The sequence below is a fragment of the Micropterus dolomieu genome, linkage group LG23 (assembly GCF_021292245.1).
Source record: "Micropterus dolomieu isolate WLL.071019.BEF.003 ecotype Adirondacks linkage group LG23, ASM2129224v1, whole genome shotgun sequence".
In the NCBI taxonomy this organism is placed as follows: domain Eukaryota; kingdom Metazoa; phylum Chordata; class Actinopteri; order Centrarchiformes; family Centrarchidae; genus Micropterus; species Micropterus dolomieu.
Window position 1 is genome coordinate 24,537,253 of NC_060172.1, and position 24,694 is coordinate 24,561,946.

The following is a 24,694-nucleotide window of genomic DNA, read 5'->3' on the forward strand; positions in this document are numbered from 1 at the left end:
TAGTGTTTGTCTCACACTGAGACTGTGTGAGAGTCTAGTCTTCTCTAGTGCGTTTGGTCATCATTTATTCGTCTGTATTTATTTTTATAGTATTTTGAAACACGAGCCAACCTTACCAAGTAGGCCTAACCAAATATAATCATTTAACGTTATACTATCAGAGAACAAAGTTTTACCAGGAACATGTTGTATTGAGTTTAATGAGTAAAATTTCAGCTCACAGAAGGTTCGTTCATAATAAATTCTCATTGAATTATAGTGATGCCTCATATAACGTTAGTCACAACAGACTCTCATATTTCAGAATATTTATTACATGTTTACATATATTTTAATCAAGAAAGAAAGTATTTCAAATATAACATTAATGAATGTGGTCAAACTTAGTAACTTAAAAAAGTGATTTCGAAGTTTTAGATCAATGTTTGTACAGTTAAGGCTGTCAAGGGTCAATGTTGTCGTTGTCAACGTGTAATGTTAATATTCACTAATTGTTTTTGTTTTAATTACTCTGAAACTAACGTTACACTACAATTACCTGTAAGGCTGGCGTTTTCTTGATGCTTCCACAGACAAAAATTAAGGTGTCAAAGTTCACGTTTTCAGCAGACAACTAACAAGCACGTTAAAGTTACATGAACCAAAAAAAATGCCTCATCCGCGTTAGCAAGAGACGGAAACTCCACTGAAGGCTAACGGCGATGTTAATGTAGGTAGTTAGCTAAATGGAGTGTGCCCGAAGTACTTGTCTGTTCAGTTATTGCAGAAGTTACTGCTTCGTACACCATATTTTGTAACCTATCTCTATTTTCCTGAAAGTATTTCAAGCTCATTAAAGGTAGCAGAGATTCATGTCAGGGTCCGAACTGTCCCCAAGTGCTTCTTCTTACAGAGAGTAGAGGGTTTAAATGGCCTGAAGAAAAGGCAAATTCCCAGAAAACAAGTAAGACTTTGCTTTGTTAAAAATCTGAGTAAGAAGTAAGAATTGTGAGAATAGAGCAAATAACATTAAAAATAACAATTCTTGAATTTAATTTTTTCTTTTCCAGAATCCAGAGTCTCAGATCAAATTTAGACCCCTTTCAGCGCAGACATTTAGCACAGATACCATTTTAATACCATTAATGATGACTGCATTACACATAGGGCAAGTTGGGGGATGCCCAGGTATGGTGCATGCTGGCTCACCAACAGCTTACTGGGACACCTAATGGATCTGAGCCAGTCCTAATGTTTTTCATTCCACCTGTGCTTTTCCTGCTATGACAAGTCAAAATGTCTGCTGTAAAAGGGTTTTCCATATGTTCCTAATCCGTAAATCCATTATCCCTGCACTGCAAAGTCAAAAGCATTAAGTCTCCCTTTTACCGCCAAAACAGCCCAGACCAGTCCAGGCATGGACTCCACTGTGTATTTACTGTGTGTTCTGACACCTTTCTACCCAAACCAGCATCAACTTTTTCAGCAATTTGACCTACAGTAGCCTGTTGGATCCATTTGTCCTTCCTTGGACTGCTTTTGATAAGTACTGACCACTGCAGACCATTTTGGAGAACAATTTGGTCCTCGTCAAAGTCACTCAAATACTTACGCTTGCCCGTTTTTCCTGCTTCTAACATATCAACCATGAGGACACAATGTTCACTTGCTGCCTAATATATTCCACCCACTGACAGGTGTCATGTTAACAAGATAATCAGTGTTATTCACTTCCTCTCTCAGTGGGCACCTTAGGGCTGATCGGATTATGTTTCCTCACTTTTGCTTACATGTAGTGGCAAATGGCTGCATCAACAGCGTACTGACACTGCTGCAAGACTGTTTCAGTGTTAGTTGTGCACTGCAACGCCCACTCATGTTTATTTTCTTTAAGAACAGCCTCACTGCAGTTTGTTTGAAACAGAACCAAAAATTAAGAGCAATTCCCACTAATGTAGAAGTGATGTCTTCACAGAACACATGGCACAGGCTACGTATAAGCCTTCATAACTCCACAACCTTGCTTTATTCATTTTTGAGAGTATTGATAGATTTGATCTGAGTCATACATCATATTATTGGTATAGGCAGTAAGCACTTAAATCATCTGGCATGACCAAAAAAAATGCAACAAGTGTGTGATAAGCAGCCTGGTTATCAGGCTTACTGAGAGTGTCAGAGTCATGATAAACAAGCAAAGGTTTTAGTCAGTGCACCTGGACAACCAACAGCGGTCTGTTTTTCATTATATAATTTTTCTTCAGCCATATTACCTTGGTTGCTCCTGTGGTGGTAATCAAAACTGAATTGCCTCCACATAATACCTGTGGATCAGGGCCTTACAGAAAGGATAAAGGAATGATGTGGGCACATAAATGTTAACTTAGAAGAATCACTTAATGATATGACATTTACAGGAATAAAACAGGTGTCATAACCTACCTACATCGGCACCAGAAACAATGAAGATCAGTTCTTCCGTCTGATTGTCTACATTTCTTTGTGCTTTTTTTTTTTGCAGGAAGAGTCGTAGCTACAAGTTAAATAATAATTTCTGACACATGGAAAAATAATTCTGTGGTACAAGTCTTTCTCGTCTAATTCTTGTCACAGTGTGTGAGTCGGCAGCAGAACACAAAGTCTTCACTGCCCCGCCTGAGGATGGGCCACAGACGGAGCTTAATGACCCCTTCTCATGGCATAAAACCTGATTTCTCGTAGCACCTCCACATTTTGGGCTAAGAAGTAGAACGTTGACGGAAATGCGAAAAACTGCCCCAAAATCTGTAGCTCATTTTTGCTCATCTCCACACAAACTGTATTTTCTCATTCCTGAGCAGTGCGTCTGAATACATTTGCTTCAATTACTTTTTTTTTTGCATGATGTCTGTGACGGAAGCCAGACGTGATTTTTTTTTTCTTTCTTTTTTTTGGTAGTTGGGCAGGATTTATAGAAGTGTGGGTTAAAAATAAATATTTTTTCAGCAGTTTGGGACCACTACAAGACAGGGAGCCAAACAGCATATCCTTTAGTCCTGCATTAGCATTTCCCTCCAGTTAAAACTGTGATTGGGTCCATGTGTCAGAGGCAAGATGGGTGGGTCGACCAGCTGCCAAATCCCGGTCTCTCCCATTTCTTCAGAAGCACAAAAACCCAAGTATGGAATCTGCATAAAGAGGAGACAGATGTGCATTTTATCGAAGAAAAAGCATTAGAGGAGAGTATTGAAGTGTGTAACTAAAGCAGCAAACTGACCTTTCGGACAACTTGAACAAAGTCCTTGGCGTTTTGGGGGCTGAGGCCTTGTATCTGGCGAGTGCAAGCCTCCAGGGAGGAAGCATGGGCCACAATCAGGACCGTGTTTCCTGCGTGCAAGAGGTAGAGAACAGAGAACCATATTCCACGGATACAATTAGAATTCTGTAGCGGTGGATAACATGCTGCTTGAAATGTTCACGTTCTTTAAAACATGTACTTTTATATAGATATCCAAATGAAACATTTTGATTCAGAAGGCCGGCAAGCTAAAAACAAAGTGCTTATTAAAAAGGTAATGTTTTTATACAATGAGTTATAAGGTTTTATGGTATAGAGTGTAGAGTCAGGTATGGTTCTTTGTGTAGGACCAGCAGCCCATTATTTATTTTAGATTATATTGGCTCATGCTGTGTGTGTACAGTGGCCGCCAAAGATTACATTTAAAACATGAAGCATTCAAATGTAAAGATCTTGAAAAGAAAGTGGCCACTGTAGGGAGTAAATGTTGGCAACATTTGGTGCGTAGTAAAGTTGTTATTAATTTAAAACCCTGGATACATGTTCACAATTCTTTAACAAACCTTTACCCAGGCTTTTGCACTCCGCCAGGATCTCTCTGGTTACTTGGAAGCTCCTGCTGATGTATGTGTCATAGGACTCTGACACCATCAACTTACTTATGGGAAAAAGAGGTCTAGGGACAAAACGAGAGATATAGAAGGTTATAGTAAATTGCACACAGACAATCACAGATAAAAGCTATAGATGTATCCTGTAGTACTGGTGTTGCTGTGGACCTGTATGTTGTGTCCACACTCAGGTTAGCAGCGGCCAGCTCAGCTGGGGGGATCCAGGCGGGTAAACATGTGCCTGAAACCCACTTGGTCCATTCAAACAATCCAGGCTCCACACGGATCTTTGTCTTTCCCTCCTGCTGGAGACCTGACAGAGCGAAACACAGAGAGAGGCTGTCAATAATCAGCTCCCACCGTGCATCTACTCTGCCATTTCATTTTACCTTGCTCTTTTTTAACTTTTACTGAAAATTTTATAAATACAGTTTCACATGAAATCTAAGGCTTGGTGCTATAAGAGTAACTAAATAACATGACGGGAATGTGAATGAATGTGTAACTGAATGGTAAAGAGAAGTAAGACCCCTTTGTTCCCCTGTCCATTTTGTTTCCTAATAATGTCTCTTGGTACAACAGAGGGTGTGCTGTAATTTGTTAGAGCTTTATATAATAGATATATAGATCTGAGCCAATTTGAAGGTTTAAGACCCAAAAACTAACACTAAAAATCCAATATTATCATGCAGCAGTAACTTCAACATAAGTGAAAGGTAAACATTACATGCCAGCCGAAGGAATCTGAATAAATGCTTTGTAACTTGTCAGCTATGGTGGTTGGAGTATTGATGAAGAGAATGAAGATGAGGTCCTACCCTGCAAAATGTGCTGGGCAGTCTGGACGCAGCGAAGAGAAGGAGAGCAGTAAACAAAGTCTATCGCCGCGTGGCTTTCCAACAGGGCTTCACCTGGGATGGACCAAAACACAGTGTCAGCCATTTTAATTGTTATATAATTTGGCAAACATCATCCATACTGTATTTAACAATCCCTAAAAAGCTTTTAGTAATTTATGGTAACTTTGCAGATACGGTATATGACCTCTTTTACACATACAACATCAAAACAAACTGTATATAAAATCTACTGACCTACAAGCCGGGCCTGGGTGGAGCCAAACACAGTAATTGGACAATCTTTATCATAGTCCCGGTGACCTCCAATTCTAGCTGGCAGGCTGGTTGGCATGTTGAGATTAGAGCGAATGTATCGGCCTACACAAACACAAATGAGAATGTTACAGAAGAAGTAAATACTTCATTCCAAAGTGTCTAATGTAAGCCTGCAGTATAAAAATGCATTATAAATCTCCCTTGCATGCTAACCTTTGGAGTCAAAGCACTGAGTTACCCAGTGTTTCCCAAACACCACATCCATCCTCTCCCCGTGGCGACACACAAACAGTCTCATCTTGGACGAGGAGGACTGATTAGTTGGCCTTGACACCTGATATAAAAATTCATTTTAAATTGTGAGGCATAAGAGACACGTTGCACAGCGTTAATCAATCAATTAATCAAGCTCCTTCCAGAAGCATACACAGTAATTACTGGTATTAACACACTCAGTTACGTTCATTATGTTCTCTCCGATGATACATTTTTTCCCCCTGCAAGTCATTAAAAAATTCACATAATACACGAACGCTGTACCTGCATAGGAGGACAGAGGCCGGTGAGGCTGGGAGGATCCATGAGACTGTCAAATAGACTGTCATTCAGCTGTCCATCAAATAATAACCCACCCACAGCGCTGCCGGAGTTAGACGGAGAGGCACAGTTCAGAACAGAGTGAGACCTGAGGATCAGACAAACACAGAGAATTCAGCTTTTTTCATAGAGCACTTTAAACACGACACAGTTTAACCACAGTACAGAGGAGGAATAAGAATTAAACAAGATGTACGCACAATCAAGAACACAACAGCGCAAGGCATACAAAACATGGCCTTAAAACACAGGAATAAGCAAAAGTAGGGTGCACAAGTCAAAGTGGGATTAAAGAGTGTGGTTTAGGTATCTTGAAAAAAAATCAATGAACGGAAGGAGGAAGGAAATTCTATTGTTTCCAGGGGTGTCTCGCGATATTAAAACTTGACAGTGTTTCTTATCGAGGTGAAAAGTTGTCTCACGATATCAGCATGATGGAGTGTGAGGGTGAAATTAGCATAGAGGATGCCCCCGACACTATTAAATAATTTCTGTGGCAGTATTTTGTATTTTGTAAGCAACATTTCAAAATGCACCTGCATTGTTTGGCATTTTGTGACTTTTTCCTGTCACATATTAATAGTAATAGTTTCTAGGCGTGTAATACTGTGGGCAAAGAAGCCCAGTCGAAGGGGTAGTCAGGAAGCAGGTCAACAAGACGATTAATTTTCTCGTCTTTCCCTTTAATCTTTCCAGTCAGCCAGGAAACGTCCCCTTATTTGTGTGCATTTGGGGATTTGTGAATTGTCACTTTGAGATACCAGTGACATCTTTATGAAGTGGTTCCCAAAGGGGACTTGGTGGCTTTGAGAGGCATTCGGTGATAATCTGCTAGTGCTGTTACTATACTGCATGTGCACTTCATTACACTAATCTGCCTCCTCGGCCTCCCAGCATGGCTCCTTACGCAACAACAGACTTGTGCACATGTTGAATATTGTACTCCCCTTCTTACCCATGGACAACCCAGGTGTCAGACTCATCAGCACGGTTGACGTAGTTCTCAGGCAGCAGGCCCGACAGCCCCGTGCCCAGCGAGGTACCGAACACCCAACCCTCACTGGCACTGGTCTGCTCCACTGGAGACATGAAGATAAAGTCTCCTGGCGCCAGCTCAAGCTCATCGTCATTCTGAGGCGAATACGGGTACATGACTTGCAGTGTCTACAGGGGGGAGATGGTTGACAGCCATTAGACTGATAATTAGGATCTTAGCAACTTTTCTTTCACCTAATGTTAAGAAAATAGACAAGTGTAACGCGGAAGTACTAATTTCAAAGGGAGCAAGTCTCCCTAGGGAATGGCAATGGCGCAATGGATAAGACACATGCCTTTGGTGTGAGAGACCCAGGTTCAATACCCCAACTGTGACCCATCCACCATTGTGTCCCTGAGCAAGACACTAGTTGCTTCAGAGGCGTGCCACCTTTGACATGTATAGCTATTGTCACTTTGGATAAAAGTGTCGGCTAAATGAATAAATGTACCTCATGATTAGCAAACCGAATATCCCGGGAGTAGAGCACAGCCAGCCAGTCGCAGCCTGAAGCCACATCCACGCTTTTGGCCAGCTTCTCCAAAACTGGAAGGTGACTGGTTTGGAAGTGGTATGCCAACGTGACATGAAGTTGTTTCTTGTGGGGCTCCACATGAACATCTAAACAAAAGAAAAAGAGTGAAATGTGCACACCAGATGTATATATCTACACACACGTTCTCAGGACAAAAGATGTATTTTCCTTTTACATTCTTTTAACTATAGCGGTTCTCCACCAACAGAAATATTTAAATAGTGCTCGGCTCATCCCAAAAATACGATTTCAGTAAAAGGAATTAGTCCACATATGAAGTTTTAAATATCCAAATGAGAGCTTCTTGAACTGCATCATTAATTTTGTCATTTTCATCAAAGGGACAAAAGGGGACTCAAACCTGCTTTAGCTGCCGCTTCAGTGGCAAAATCTGCAGCGAAACCTTTCAGCACCTCCGCCACCTGCTCCTCCACAAAGAGGCCAATGAAGGTTGAAGAGGTATAGAGCTCCAGTGGAAGGGGTGTGGGTATGCGAGCCTTCCACTTGGCCACAGTGGTCTGGAGAGCGTCGCACAGAGCTTCCACCTTCCCATCGGCACACTGAGCACAGAGATAGAGAAACAGGAAGTCACCAAACGTACCACTGCTTTAAACTGGCAATATGTTGCAGAGTTAAGGAACAGCGCTCCCATGTCATTTGACATGCAGACACACATACACAAAATTAGACTGGCACTGACCATGAAGAACTGGCAGAGGGTGATGTGGGGGAAGATGTTGTGTGCCTTATTCTTGCCACAGGAGAGGCGGGACTGCTGCCAGAAGTGCGAGAGCTGCTGAAGCAGCGGCCCACTGGGTCGCAGATATAACACATACTCTCTGGGCAGAGGGTCATCCAAGAACGGGTCATCCACGTGGGAGAAGAGCCTGGAGCGACAGATGTGGCCAACAAGAAGAAGATGGTGAGCAAAAAAAAAAAGTGGGACATAAAAAGGCGAGAGGACGGCTAACATCCAGCAGAGGGCAGCGCTGTTGTAACAGCGCAGTGACACGTCAGTGCAATGTTGAGTTAGGTCAGTAGATGTGGTGTTCACCCTCACTAGAGTGTCTATTTGCAATCTGGTTGAGCATCAGTGACTGCGAGAGAGCATGTGTGTAAAAGTATGTGCTGCTCTCACCAGTCACAAGCTGCTTGGACGTTTTTCCCTCCTGTCGAAACCAGAGCTTTCAAGCTGCAAAGAGAAAGAGAAAGGGAGATCAAAGCACAGTCACAAAATCAATAGTTTCTCTTCCGGCCCATGTTTATTAGGAGGAGATTGCTGTGCTTCCACATGACAACGGACAAAGATCAAACAGCCCAAGAGAGCAGTAACATAACAACAAGCACACAATAATTCACAACAGGAGAGTTCATTATTCACACCAGACGTTCATGAAACAGCTGCGATGCAGACATGAAAGGGCCATATTCTTTGCTATGAAAATTTTTTTTTAAAATCTGGATTTAACATGAAACTGAATCCGAACACGACTGTCTTACAAGTGATTCAGTCCATGATTAAGTAACGACCACTGTGTTACAGACAAGAGGGTTTCTGGCAGCTCAAAGTCTCGGTTAACAATTCATTGCTGCAGCAGCCAAATGTCATAATATTAAGACCTGCTAAATACGAGAAACATATAATTATTATTGTCTTGTGTTTTAGTGTCAAAGGCAGTGTCCACATCCTATGACATGATTTATCTGTGTCATTTCATAAAGTCTGACTCTTTTTTTTCTTCCTGAAACCAAAGAGAGCTGATTGCGTGATTACTCCTGAGTGCTCAAAATCTAATTAGTGTCTTTTTATAAAACCTCTGGTATTGTGGGCTGCCTCTGAAGGGATTCACTGATTCGAGCAGCTCTCTTTGGCTCTGAGAGAAACAACTCAGAGCATCTAGATGTGACTGCAATTCTGAAGGCCTTGTCTGCGAAGATTTAGCACACATTAGCAAAACCCATCCACTTAATTTTCCTAAATCAGTGTATATTGTGTGTGTAGTGTGTACTTTATGATTATGGTAAGGGGTTGTGGCAACCAAAAGTATATGGGCGTGTAACTCCCATACAACCCAAAAAACCTGTGTTGCCACTTTGGCAAAGATTGGCCTTTAATTTTTGCTTATCTGTTTTATGAGGTAAAAAAAAGAATGAAATCCCTGATATATCCCTGAAATAACTACAGTAAGAGAACACGTGTCATTTCTTTATGAAGCAACAGGAAATGCATTTTTGAGTAACTGCACATCTTCTCCTCAGCATTCGCTTAACTACAAGCCACACAATCCCTTCTCCTTTCAGTTGAAGTTCTTTGTACACTGTGTGAAAACAAAGCACAGCCCAAAGTCAATGAGATTTAATCACCCATTCACTAACTTAGATAGCCAAAATACAAAAATAATGCCATGTTTTATTTAAAAGGTAAGTGTGCCATTGCTGAAGACAGGCCTGCTTGTCACTGCTCCAAGCTTCTTAGCAGCAGAACTGTGAGTGATATCAAAGCTAAAAGAACGTGCAAAACGTGTTGTTTTCTGCACCATCGAAGAGCCGCTGTTTGATATAGATACAGAGATGTTCCTGCGACGTTGACAGCGTTCATTGTGCCACTCTAGTGTTCAAATTGAATGAGCTATTTTTACATTTGTCCCACTGAGAGGGTCCTAGATACGCCAGAGTCCCCAAACCCTGGGGCAGTGTGCCCGGACAGAGCACAGCGTGCAGGATGGGAACGCCAAGGCTACAGCACTCTAACAGATGGTTCACACGGATCTACTACAACATGCACACACAAATATATGCAGGGCGAACTTGAATTACATAGAAGCTCCAAAGACAGAGAAGTACAGTCTCTTGTTCGTTCACTTGAACAGGCTTATAAGATGACAACTACAACATTTTACCTATTTGTTCCATTTTGATTCCTACAGTATAAACCACTCCTGCATGTGGAAGGCTTAAGGCAGAGAGTCCTTTACTGGCTACAGTCATCTTATTCAGAGATTCCACCTGGTGCTGTGTGGAGGAGGAAAAGAAGGGGATTTTCTCTCAGAAGGCATGATGGGATTACAAGCAGATGTGACTTGAGACGTCACAAAATCCAATCCAGGCTAGACCATTGGATGTCTTGCTTCTTATCGCTGCAGTATTTTATGAGAACCTTGTGACATGGAATAATAGAAAAGGTCTTGCGCTCACAGAGAGGAGACAAGGTTTGCTTGAATTTAATCTGCTCTTTTTTAGGCTGCTGAAATTACTAGAAACCCTGTTCCCGGTATAAATAATAATAACAGCATCAAGCAGGAGACGCAGCATGGTGATGCTTGCCATGTTTTCTCATTGATGTGGGACATGACAAACAGTAAACAGTGGGAATGGCTTGGCATGGCTAAATCCATATGAAAAAGACACTGTGCTGTCTCTGCCAATACTTATAATACAATACAAAACACAAATAAATGAAATGATTATAGTTGCTGCTAATCCTTTAATACTGACTATCTGCCAATTCAAATCTGAGCCAATATTTATATTTATTATATTTAGTTAATTTTTCTCCTACGAAATACTGCACAGTGCATATTTAGAATACAGAAAACATTACAATAATTTAATTCCACTTACTTATTTTCTGATTTTATTTTATTTTTTGGTTTATTTAACACAGACATTGAGCATTATTAAACATTGCCATAAAAGAGCCAAGGGACTATTTTGCATCTGTAGTCCCTAGACAGAAGTCACTCTAAAAACTGAAAATAAGATTGAAATTACAACTGATATGGGCATGTAGAACATGGTTTTTAATGTCAGTAAAAATCATCATCACACCACAACGCCAAGTACCATTTAAAACACTTTAATCTCAGAGAAAATACAGGTTATTTTATCGTTTTTTTCTATTACCCCCCTATCTCCCCCATCTCTTTCTCACTACAATGGTCCTAATACGCCGTTGTAGTTTCCCTGATCCCATTAGAAGAAAATATCTGCTGCAGGAGTACTCTAAAAACTGATATTTCAAAAGAATATTGAAATAAAATATTTAGAATTCACTGTGACACTGCACATGTTGGTAGTAAAAATTCATTAAAACAAAGCAAGTCCTTATAAATGTACTTTAAGTAATCCCCTTTCCCCGCACTTTTATAAGACACATTTTATTTCTTTTGTACTTTAATTTATGTACATATTTATTCAAACATTTTTGTAGGCTTATTCATTTATTTAATTTCTCAGTTTAATTTAAACATTATTGACTTTCCTTGTATTTCTGGCAGTCAGCTTTTGCACGCAGTCAAGTTCATTTAAAAAAAAAAACAACATATCCTTCTTGTGAACCTAAACAGCAAGTCGAGACAGCAGGAAGACATCTGGCCTGGCTCAGACTGAAGTGACAAACTGGAAGGAAGTCATAGTACACAGCCAGACCCACCTTGAAGGTGAGATGCAAACTTGTGCTCTTTCACAAAGCAACACATGCACATGTCTTACTGATCTGAAAATCTGGACCTTCTCGATAATGCAGCCTCGGTAGCCATTCTTATGCAGCCATTCTTACGCACGTACAAATGACTGAATAAACAACTAAAACTACACAATCTGAAATCTCAGCATATTTCCAACCTATTTTCTCAACACTTTCACCGTGTGCTACTTTCACTTCCAGGTTTGCTGATCCGCTCTCTGTTTCTGACACTGAAGACAATGCTGCAACTCAAGATTATTTTCATTGATTAATCTGTTTATTCTCTCAATTAACCCATTCATAGTTTGTTGATTAAATGGCAGAAAACTCAGAAAAATACCAATCACACCCATTTCCCAAAGCACAAGTTGACGCATTTAGATTGCTTGTTTTGTCCGATTCAAGAATCCATACACAAGTTTATTCAATTTAATGTAATAGAAATATGGCATATATACACATTTTAGAAGCTGGAATCAGAGACTGTTCGGTATCGACTACACGACCAATCATTATAACTCTACTGATTTATCAACAAGCTAGTTGTCATAACGTTAGCTAGCTATTCTTTAATCTATATACCAATATTACAGTTTTTTACTCCAGTTTACTCTTCCAGCAACAATAATTTACAGAAGATTCTACTAACTTAACATATTAAAATAACAGATAACAAAAAACCTTTAATTCCTGGCTTCTGCCCCCCTAGATGGGGCCTTATTCACCTATTTTCCCATTTCAATGGCTTTTGTAAAGCATGGGCGACCTTGGTTGTGTTGTCTTTTTCACACTGAATGTAACAAATAACATGCGTTTGAATTATTTCAGATTCTGTGTTGTTTTGTCTGAATATTCATGTTTGAAATTTCCTTTCTATCTGTTCTACCATAGTCCACCACAGTCATGGGCAAACTGTCCTCAATAACTGCATCTAATCCGGAGGCCTTTTCTTTGCTCTTAGCAAGAACTGAGCAAGTTATTTATAAACTGCATTTCCTGTTCACAGCTAGATGAAGATAAAAAAAAAAGATTAGAGAGTCAGAGGGAGAAAAGGGAGAAAATACACTCTGGATTCGGCATGGCTTCAAACCAGCTGTACAGTGTGGATCAACAACAGTGACCATTATTAGATGATGCTTTTACTCCGTTTGCACATTCACCACTGCTGCAAGTGATATTGGAAACAGCCTTTCAATTATTTCACCCACATATGGCACGTGTTTTCAGTTCCTCTTTCCTCTTTAACCCTACTACAGATCAAATGTTCTGGCTGCCTGTTGCGTGTTTAAACAGCGGCATATTTATTTTTTTCTTATATGTAAACATTCTTTGGCCTGTTTATTACCTCTGACCCTTTTTACCAAACTTGGATAGTTTCCAGGCTGCTAGAGAGAAGTTATTGCTTTAGCTTTATCAGAAGATCTGCACACTTTTCAAAGTATCTCATGAGTGTGATCACTTCCTCTGAACATTGTGTTTGAAGTTATTGTGACAAAACTTGACTACGTAAGTGTTTTAGCCTTTTATGGCCACACATTAGCCCAGAAAGAAAAAGGAACTTGCAAATTAAAGCCAAAAGTAACAAGCATCTAGATCTGAAGTTAACAAAACCCTGTCACCCTGTTTCATCACACACACAAATGTATTTGCTAACGCTAATACTCACAGCTACATACTCCCAAGGGCCCCTCCCTGACTTAGCTGTATGGGCAAAACAACATTTCCTGTTTACAAGCGTACGGCGAACACTAACCACTTAACGCTCTAACAGCACTGAGAGCACTGCCCAACACCAGACTGCAACCTAAGGAGAGCCCCGTCAGCAGAGGAAATGTGCCTCCCTACGTCCAGTCTGGCCAACTGCTCACTCCTGGTGAGCCAACGCCGAACCAAACACTACAGCCTTTTTCAATAAAACAAAAAAACAGTTGGAATTAAGCTCATGACTGACTAATAATGACACTTTAATTGTGTATATCTGTTCAGAATGTGATGTAGGACACAAGGACAGAGGGAAAAAGGTGTGCAAGGCTGTGATATTATAATTAAAAGTGGGATGGTTTCATGTCAGCAAAGCAACAACACTTACGACCGATATTCTAATTGTAATATCTCTTAGAGCCTTTGTTCAGGGCCACTATTAATATGTTACACATAATAAAGTTAGTGTAAATATTAAAAGGAAGAGTCATTTGGGACCTTTGGGAGACAGGCTTATTCGCATTCTTGCTGAGAGTTAAATGAGAAGATCGATACCACTCTCATGACTTGTGTATTAATAGGGCTATATGTAGTTTTAGACATTAATGACATTAATCACTTTTTAATTGTCTGTGTGTGAAGGGGTTGTAATCTCACATAACAACGATCCACTTGCCAGGTTTTTCTGTTACCTCTGACGGTCAGTATGCCTAATCCAATGTTAAGACTCCGTAGATAATATTAGCATGCCAGCAAACCCCCGAGCCGTTGCTAACGCCATCACCCCTAAAGCTCATTAATTAACATGTTGAATCTCGTTTGTGCAACCTAGGGTGACCATATGTCCCCGTTTTCCGTCTGCAGCTGTCCCCGGAAATGTACCCGTTTTTGACTGTGTGTTAATATAGACTGTATAAGGTGTTAACAGACCTGAAATTGTACGAAAACTGACTGCCGTCCGCGGCCGTTAATGTCTACAGCAGCTCTTATCTAGATCATTTATCTAGTATTCCACTTGCCCGAAAGTGATTGCAGCCTCTACTTATTGACTGAAAGGTAGATTCTGCCTCAAAATGACTTGATTTCATTCAGAAGAGTTATATTATATTATATATTATAAAACCAAAATCCACCAAACCAAAAATTGCCAGTGTAGCCCAAAAGAACAAGTTGTGTTTTTTTAATGTAGTTGGGGGTTTTTTGCTACCAGCAGCACGGTGACCTATTGGAGTTAGTTATAGCACGCAACTTGCCACAAAGACACAGCAATTAGACACCATTAGAGGTGTAAGCAGGAATATTTTTCCAAGCTAGCGGTTTCCTCTTCTTTGTGCTACACTTAGCTACAGTACAGACATGAGAGTGGCGTGAGTCTTCTCATCTATCTAAAGAAAATGAATGTATTTCACAAATTTTTTGGGGCCACAACATTTTGTTTAATGTCAGCAAAGTCACTCACAAGGCCAGCTATTGGTGCTGTCCACTTATAAACCTTTTCTTTCAGGCTGATAGGGCAACATTTCAGTCTTTAACTTATCTAACAAAGCCAGCTGTGTACAGCCAGTGTCTGGAACTGTTGAACCTCCTTTTCTCACTTCATTATTTCTGGAGAAGAGAAGTCCACAAGGGCAGACAGAGCAAGTCAGAGAGTGACACCATTAAATGAACTGTGGACCCTTGTGTGACTAAAGTATGTTAATAATATTCTTCGCAGGGTCATTGTTTCAATAAAGCTTCTCAGTATGAACAAATGATTATATATGCTTCTGTCAAACCCAACAAGAGGTGCGCTGTTTTAGCATGAATGTTATTTTTAGCGCTGCCTGACGTCAGTGAAACAAGTCAAAGTGCACAAAGCAACTGTTTCACTAAGAATGCACGAGGAACAGTGCCAATACTGTGATGCATCACACAGTAGGTCCTACACCACAAAATCCCAGGATGTGTCATATGAAGGAAACTGCATACTTTTGAAAGTTACAGTCGTGGTTGGTAGGCATGTTGATTATGACTGATTGATTATTACTATGAACACTTTTAACACCTAAATCATGCCCATCTTGTTTTAATTTAACCTGAATATTAGAATTCCAGGTCACATTTCAGCCAGAAAGTGATGTCTCAATAGATTAAGGGAAGTCTCAGAAGAACATTTTAAACCATTTATTATATCCAATCAGTAATTGTGATTAAGATTTGCAATCTACAGGCCTTTTCATGAGAAAGAATGTGATAGCTCAGTCAGTACACCAAACTATTCTTTTCTATCTGCAAGTGACATGTGAATCCCCCACTTCAGCCACCCTCAAACCACCGTCTCAACAGAGCGCTCAGTAAAGGTCACAAGCCATTTCCGGAAATGAGCGACTTCCTCTTGGCTGTCTCAAATAAGAAAAGCTTTGAGTTTGTTCTTGCAAGCTGAACGCACAGGCACCAAAGTGTCACGTGTGTGCATAAGGTATGTGTTGTAACACAAAATTAAAATGGTTTCTCGCTTCTTTGCATGTTAGATAAGAGCGAATGGTTATGTAGTTATGGTTAAGGCAGGAGTTATGAAACGGAGGTAGAAGAACAGCTTACACAGCCAACGAGTGAAATGACTTCCTCTAGAACACACAACAGCTTTCACAGTGAAAAGAAAAAAATTATTTTCCGTGCATTACCAAGTTATATCTCAGTAACCAAAGTGGCTTTGAAGTCTTCATTCGAGAAGCACAATGAAACAAACAATAAACACGTGAGACTAAACACAATTTCATCTGTATCAAAGCTGCCTCAAGAAATACCATTAAATGATGCAAAACAGAGCCATGCTGTCGTTTTATAAACTGGAGCTCACTATCAACCAAGATGAGGGTGTATAATCTTGAACTGACTGTCCTTTAAAAAAAAAAACAGCGATGTGAAGGCATCACCTTGGGCATTTTCAATGTATAGACTTTTTTTATTACTCGGTTCAATCAGCCAATACTGGAAACATTATGAGACTTCAGGGCTTTACTTAATATTTAAGTGGTAATTGACCTCTCAGAAAGGTGGCCATATTCTTGAAGCAAAAATAAAACTTTCAGGTTATTATTAATATGATGAGGTTTAGAGCTGAAACCATTAGTTGATTAATCAATTAGTCATTTGAAAGGAAATTAATAGTCAACTATTATATCGATTAATCGTTTCAGTATTGGAAAATATTGGAGAACCGTATGTGTTTCAGGCTCAAAATCCAGCACAGGCTTTCTGACCAAAGTATAGCAGTTGGATTTTCCAAACACCAGCTTCACTGTGAGAAGATCTGTGATTGGTCCAAAACATTACACAGTCTACGTTGTTGCAGAAGATGTTCTGTTACATTTTCGTCATCAACTTCCTGTTTCCCTTGCTCATAATTACCACATTATACCTCAGTGTTACTAAACAATCCAAAGCTGCAGTGGATTAATATATACAAGCCTGGGTCCTGCATCATCTTCAAATGCATTTCTACTTCAGTCAAATGTTTTTACACAGCTGCTTTGAGGTAGGCTTGTCCTTTATGCATGGCTGACACAAAGGAGCCGCAGTCTGTTTACATTGGTGTTATAAAGTTTCTCAGAAGCACCTCATTTGTTTAAATCAAGTGGTTTAATTCAGCTCTTCACTTTGTTTAACCATTATTCTGCCAGTAATGCAGGTTCCTTCCTGTGTCCAGCCAACCAGCAACAAAGGGACTCTTCAGGGTGTTAAGTGTTATTTCCAGTTTTAAGGTGTGTGTGCCCAGTTATTTTGGCCACAAGCATGACATTTGAAAACTGCACACACACACCATCATATTTCTGCTTGAAAGCATGAACCAATCTTCACACCACTTTGACCTCACACACCCACACACATCTTTTTCAGTGGCACCACTGATAACGAAGACGGTTCCTCTATATGTGCAACACCCATATACTTCACACATGCAGTATCTTCTGTATACTTTAGATGAACAAACCAATACTATACTTTAAACACACGAGTAAGACTGCACAAGCACAATTTACAAAGACAATAAACAAAAGAAAATAATTATTTTACTAAGGTCACAATGATACAAGGAAGTCCTGTTTACTCAGGTCCAATTTGAGAAACGTGAGAGAACACATTGTTTATACATAGAAGGAAAACTGGATGACTTAGGTTTCCAGGGATGAACGGGACTATTAAGCACATCACAACAGAATTCAAAGAATTTTTTGAGAAAAATAGGAGAAGACCCAGTGGTCCTTAACAGAGGGTGCAGCCAAGAGTTATTCTATTTATAAAAAGGGTAAGCCATTGGTGACACTGAGGTCATGGCTTCAGCATTTGTTCTGGGAATTTTGGGGACGGGTTGTTAGCAACCTTGGGGAACCTTGCATTCCACAATTAAAAAATGACATAATAATAAGGAATAAGGAATAACGCTATGAAATAGACTATATAAACTATGTTTTAATTGGAGTACAATTCTGCAAACAATATAAAAAATAAAAGGAAACATAGGGGAAACATCAACGCCTGACCTCAGTGTTTCTAAACTCATGGTTAACGCCCTGGTTGGACCAGGTAATGGAGGAGGGAGGAAGGTGAAAACTTCCAAAGTGACTCCTAATCCTACCAAAAATGATCCAATTGTTTTCATTATACCAAAATCCAAACTGCGTCAGAGCAGCAAACCTGAGAGAAAACACGACAAAGCACTCTGGGCGTCACTCCTCAGTCGGATTGGTTTCCAAACCTGCTCCCGACCTTCAGACACGATCAGAACAGGGAGAGAGACCACTGTCCATCCAGCTCTGATTACACTAGTCAATTCCTGCATGACTCAGCAGAAAACCTGCCCAATTAAAGGGGCTGTTTCTGTATGTGTATGTGTATGAGTGTGTGTGTGTGTATGTGTGCGCGTGCGTGTGTGTGTGTGTATGTGTGCGTGTGCGTGTGTGCGTGTGTGTGTGTGTGTGTGCGTGTGTGTGTGCGCGTGTGTGTGTGCGTGTGTGTGTGCGCGTGTGTGTGTGAGTGTGTGTGTACATGATGCATGCTCCCTACTGGCTAAAACCATCCACCCTCAAACACAATGAAGCCCTTGTTTGAACAGATTTTCCTATTATTCCTTCTTCCTCTCCCACCAAAGTCTAAGGAAGGGCCTGATATCAAAGCAAATCAGACATTTATTTTGATATTTTACTGCAGTGTGTCTGGGCTGGTGGCTGAACCGAAGAGTAGAAAGTGTCAATCTGCACAGGTGTAGTGAAAATGTGAGTGCGGGATGTTTTTTGGTACCGACCAAAATATGTCTGTGGAAAGAGCAGAGTATCGGAAACTGTCAAGTTCTGACACAGGGCTGATGAAAGTGGTGTAAAGGCCAAGTGACAGTCACACCAGGATTTAAAACAGCAAAAATGTGCACATTTTTATTGAACCAAATGATGTGCAACGGTGAAGAAAAAGCCAGGGGGAAGAAAACAGAACAGTAGAGAGAAGCCCCAGGAGCTATTGTGACTGACTAGCGCTATACCCCGACCGGGCAAGTTATCAGTTAGTTCGCCAGCTACAGCAGTTCACCAACCATCCTTCTGAATAATCACTACCTCACCACACTTCTGGCCCCACATATTTCGAGTGATTTCAAGTCACCACCTAAGTGTGCAACAAGAAAACATCTCTATAAAGATGGCGGGGGGGGGGGACCATGACAGGAGATAATTCTCTGTAGGTTCGTCATTACAAGCGACCCACTTAACATTACACAGTAAAATTTTAATAAAAAATTTTAATTAAAAAATTCATTAGTGAAGCTTGAATCATGTAAGAATGTTATTTCCCTATGTATCAAAAATGTATCTATTTGGTAACTGTGTCAAAAGTCAGGTATCGTATCGTAAATACCCAGCCCTACCTATACTCTGTAACTTAATTCTGTATATTGTAATAACTACTGTGCCATAAGCTCCAGAGAGGGGCGTTGAGCCATACTAAAGCACCCCTGTATGATGTGCACAAACATCATGCAGCCTCACCTGTGTTGATTTAATTTACATGTACATATTTTGTATTAAATAACTTTATGCATCTTCTTTCATCATTGCTATTATGTCTCTACTGAATCACAGCAGACAGGCCTGAAGGTAATGACGCTACATTATTCTGCTTCATTATAAATTTATAACCTCAATCAAATCAAAGTGTATTAGTCTGTCATAAATAATAGATGCGAGTCTGCAAATATAACCAAACCCAGTATGTCATTTTGTCTGCAGTGGTTCATTAGGCAGGAAGAGAGAGAGATGCATTCTGGAATGATGAAAGCCTGGATGATCTTAGCCAGTTTTGCGGAGGATAAAAAGGCTTAATTTTGGAGATACTGTATCTGTCTAGTTAAAGAAGAAAGATTGTTCAACACTTGCAAAACTCAGATAACTGCCAACAGTCATTATTAAATGTTAGTCTTTGGTTTTAACAAGGGGAGACAGTTTTACATCAAACAATTCAGATACCAATCAAGTAACAGATCTGGGAGTTAATCACGGCGCTCTGAAATTACCGCCGCTGCTGACAAAGGCTCAAAGCCAACTATTTCAGATTGGGACACAATGGGACACAATTTTTTTTGCGCACGCTGCACATACAGAAAGGCTTTTGGGTGAGATGAGGCTGTTCAAATCATCAGGCTTGATATATAATGTGGGAGTCACTGACAACACGAACAATAAGAAGGGATGGTATGATTATAGATTATGTGATTGGGGAGAGTTCATACAGTGAGAGGAGGCTGAGATGTAAAAAGGTGTAAAAGGATTTAAGCTGGTGTGAAAAAGTGACTGGTGACTGGTGTTTTAACTCTAAAGTCACAGCTTCCTAGGCTAAAAGACATAGAATCAGAAGGAGCTTTATTGCCAAGTAGTGTTTTACACATACGAGGAATTTGCTATGGTGATAAGGTGCTACACGTAGACAAACATACAGTAAACATAAATAAATGTAGAAATATATAAATATGGAATGGAAGAACAACGTTGTAGATATATACATGTGCATTATTCTGGGCCTGTGCCGTGCAGAAGTAACGCAACGGAAGAGAATATTGTGTACATATAAATTTATAAACTGACAACATAAAAATATGCAACAAAGATCAACAATCAACAACAAATATGTGCGACGTGCCGGGTCTGAGCCCGACACGAGATACCATGAGATAGTTACAAGGAGTAAAAGCAGCAAGCATACTTATATGTTATACTACATGCATTAGAAATGTTAATGTCTGCATGGCCCTAAAGTTACTTAACCATTCAATAACAAAGCAGCATCTCTGTATTTGACATTTTTATAATTGATCTCATTTTTGCTTTTATTAAAGAAATGCTTCAATTGATTTGTGGTCTCAAATATTGAGACTTTCATGCCATATACTTCTCAACCTGCCTTATGAAATTCTTGTAAACAATCTACTATGGTCCTGTGTAGACCAAATACTTGAACATACGTTTATAACTTTGAAACTGAGATGTTATGTCTGAGCCCACAAACACAAACAGACTACAGGTCGCCATTTTCGAATGTAATTACATAATCCATAGACTACATTCACAAGCCACCACGCTTGTCTCCTGGCAACTTCATCTCTCAAGGATGAATGAAAACAAGTGTTGAGGGGAACGCAGGAATGCCCACAAAATCGGGTTTTCATTGAAAACAAGGGAGAGTTGGCGAGTGAATTGCATGACTCAGGAAACACAGAGTATCTCTCCTATTTTTCTTTTGCAGTGGGAAATATGTCCAAAGAACACATGGACAGGTATGCACATACACAGACACACAACTACTGCACACGTACACAAGTGATGCTGCTGTACTAAAGTACAGTACCGCTACTTGAGCAAGTACAGTAAGTAGTTTACTAAGTAGCACTTGTGCTTTATAGTCGAGTAGCCTTTTTCAGACGAAAGTACTTACATGCTACATTTAATTGCAGTTACTAGGAACTTTGCAGATGTATAACAACAATATAATTATTACACATTATACAGTACATTTAACTACATACTTCTATCAAATGGTTTAAAATAGCTCCAACTTCACTATCTACAACATTAAAATGATGCTTACATAATGTAAACTATAAAACTGACCAAAACTCAAGACAATAGCTCAAATGACAGTGACATTAGATCTCTGCTGTGGAAGATGCAATGTGGCTGTGGACTCAAGAGCAACAACTGCAGTGTAAAAGGGGTCATTTGACATGACCCCGTGGGGGGGGGGGGGGGGGGGGGGGGGGGGGGGGGGGGGGGGGGGGGGGGGGGGGGGTAGTCTGCTGACAGATGTTAATGACATGCTGCAGAGATGCTGACAGATGTTAGTACTGAAACACGCAAAAAGAGACATGAAACTCAGGTGAGAGAGTAAATTTCAGGGATGTTGCTGGGAAGCCCGATTTAACTAGGCTCTAACAGTGTGTGTTTGGGAGAGTGCAGCTGTGTACTCACGCCCTGGTCTTGGGGAAGCCCATGGACAGCAGCACGTCCAGCGTGGACCCATGTTTGATGGTACTTGGCCGGCTCTGGCGCTGCCTCCGCGGGGTCACTTTGGCATACAGTTCCTCTTTAGCTGCCATGGCTCACTGCTCCATCGGTATGTCAGGTCCTCTGATGCTCCTCTGCTGTATTTTCATTTATTAAAAATTTAACACAAAAAGAAAGATCGGAGCGGTAGACTTGTCTAAACCAGGATGACTTGTGTTAAGCGGAAGCGCGTAGAAAACACCAAACCCTGCGAGGAAACGAGCATTTCTCGGAGCTTGCCAAATGCTCTGAGCTGGATGAAGCTGCCTCCTGACGGCTCGCACATGAAGTCAAAACCATCAGCAGGGGGGTCAGCCATGGGAAGTCAATCCTGCTCTCTCAGCCGTGCCCCCGATTTACAGTCCCCGACCGAGGTGAGCATGTCTGTTTCCTGCTCGCCCCTCGCATCCGGTCCGCTGAATGAAGATTCAGATGCGGCTATATGAGCTTCCTTTCCATACGATGTCTTATTTATGAATGGGTCCTGAGTGAGCTGAGGTCCAGCCTGTGAAAGGCTCCAAATGAGCAGCCGCTTTACTTAAAGGGACAGTACACTGTTTGCGGGGAGAACAGCAAAATATTTAAGTAAGGGTAAAACTGAAAGTAACACAGTAACTTTTCTCGGTCAGACGTGCTGTGGTTAAACGTGTGCGCTAAATTTGATCACAGTAGGCGAGGCAGTATGATGGAACGTGTCGAGGTAGGGCTGGACGGTGGAAAAAGTTGGTCACACTTCCTGTCTGGTGTCCGACACACTCCGCATGCGCAGTGCGCAGCAAAGGGAGGCACACGCATTCATCAGTTGCCATAGCAACTCAGGGGCGAACTTTGAAAACATGTCCCTATGTATATATAAGATTTTTAATTAACTAAAATTTTAGCTGTTTTACGTAATAACTTAACACTTTTATTCCTATATTTAAGTGTATGCATTTTATTTTGAAATTCTGTGATGACATCATAGACTGGCAGAACTGGTTTTACTGCCCATAACTGGTAGCGATGAGGAAATGGTCTTTGCAATATTTTACAGTTTTCTGTGAAATGGGTATTGTTAATGAAGAAACATAGCTTTATATTATAGCCCATACCATCATGTTCAAGCTCAGGACTCATATAAACCATAATGCTGGACACACTTTTTCCATGCATATAGGCTGATGGTGATAGTCTGCTAAATTTAAATGTAGCCTGTGCATTTTATTTTAATACTGATGTCTGTGGTGACACCATGGCCTGGTACAACTTTATTTCCCTTAACTAATAGCGTTGTTGTGTACAAATATTTACATCTTTTAAAAGTAACACTACCAAAAATACTTTGTTACTCCTGCATTCAAAATGTTACTTAAGTAAAAAGTATTAGCATCAACATATAATTAAAGTACAAAGTAAAAGTACTGATTATGCAGAAAGGCCCATTTCAGAATTATGTTTATTATTAGATTATAATTAGTGATGTATTTATACATCAATTTAATGTTGCAGATGGTAACTGCTAGTTTGTGTCCCCCCCCCCTTATCTTTACCTATAAATTTGTTGATTATATTTTATATTATTAATCTGAATCTGCAAAGTAACTAAAGCTATCAAATAAATGTAGTTATGAATAATACATATAATAAAAAGAATAATTTTGTCATAAAAACTCAACATGGGCAACAGCCATCATTTTCAGGATCAGGACTCATGCAGCCTCTAAAAGGCTGAGAATCTTCATTCTTCAAAATGCAAAGACATGTTCACTGCAGCAATACTCAAAATTTTCTCATATATATTTAATGTTAACTGGGTTCAGTGTAGCTCCATCAAAGGTGACAGGAAATGTGTGCTATGCCTGCTTGAAAAACAGAAGTAAAGTTGCATTATCATCTTTAAAGTAGTTTATCTAAAGTATGGACATAAAGGGATGTTGGGGATATGAAACATGTTGCAAGGGGCCTTTAGATAATATATTGTATCTACAGTCACACTTCTGATTCATGTGTAGCTCTATATGCTTCATGAACTATTGGATCATTTGTGTTGGAAGTGGTTCATGCATTAAGTAGTGACCCTCACAGTCACACCCCTCCCCCGCGCCGCCCATCATCTTTAATCAGTCACCTTCCCTCACTGCCACACTGTCATCCCCCACCCCACTGACCCCTCACCTGCACTCATGATCTGTGAAGAGGATGTGAACCACCTCTTCCAGAGGCAGAAGATCAGGAAGGCTCCTGGCCCAGATGGTGTCACCATCCTGCCTGAAAATCTGCACAGAAAAGCTGGCCCCCATCTTCACACAGATCTTCAACAGATCGCTGGAGCTGTGTGTTCCCTCCTGCTTCAAATGCTCCACAATCATCCCGGTCTCTAAAAAACCCTCCATCTCTGGATGAAATGACTACAGGCCTGTGGCGCTGACATCTGTAGTCATGAAGTCCATTGAAAGACTGGTGTTGGCCCTCCTGGAGGACATTACAGGCTCCTTGCTGAACCCACTGCAGTTTGCCTACAGGGCTAACTGGTCAGTGGATGATGTCATCTTGGGACTGCATCACATCCTGCAACACCTTGACATATGCAAGGATCCTGTTCGTGAACTTCAGCTCGGCATTCAACACCATCATCCCGGACATCCTCAGCACCAAACTCACCCAGCTCACAGTGCCAGCCTCCACCTGTCAGTGGGTCACAAACTTCCTGACTGAGCGGAGTCAGCAGGTGAGGCTGGGGAACATCATATCTAGCACCCGGACTATTAGCACTGGCGCCCCCCAGGGGTGTGTGCTCTCCCCACTGCTCTTCTCCCTCTACACCAACAACTGCAC

The 24,694-nt window shown here is 40.6% G+C and overlaps 1 protein-coding gene across 2 annotated transcripts; it reads right to left on the bottom strand.

Annotated features, from left to right (window-relative positions):
- Window positions 1–1,976: 1,976 nt before the first annotated feature.
- ubash3ba (ubiquitin associated and SH3 domain containing Ba) lies at window positions 1,977–22,604 on the bottom strand. 2 transcript variants are annotated; one of them, XM_046039826.1, is made up of 14 exons: window positions 21,806–22,604; window positions 8,289–8,342; window positions 7,851–8,037; window positions 7,512–7,710; window positions 7,067–7,236; window positions 6,535–6,743; window positions 5,523–5,667; window positions 5,196–5,316; window positions 4,962–5,084; window positions 4,686–4,778; window positions 4,036–4,180; window positions 3,826–3,932; window positions 3,236–3,345; window positions 1,977–3,146 (listed from the first exon to the last, which is right to left on the bottom strand). In XM_046039826.1, the coding sequence occupies exons 1-14, from the start codon at window positions 21,931–21,933 to the stop codon at window positions 3,009–3,011; spliced, it is 1,929 nt and encodes a 642-aa protein (XP_045895782.1). In that variant the 5' UTR covers window positions 21,934–22,604; the 3' UTR covers window positions 1,977–3,008. The 2 variants fall into 2 exon arrangements, with proteins under 2 accessions (XP_045895782.1, XP_045895781.1); XM_046039825.1 differs by having other exon boundaries at window positions 3,820–3,932.
- Window positions 22,605–24,694: the final 2,090 nt, after the last annotated feature.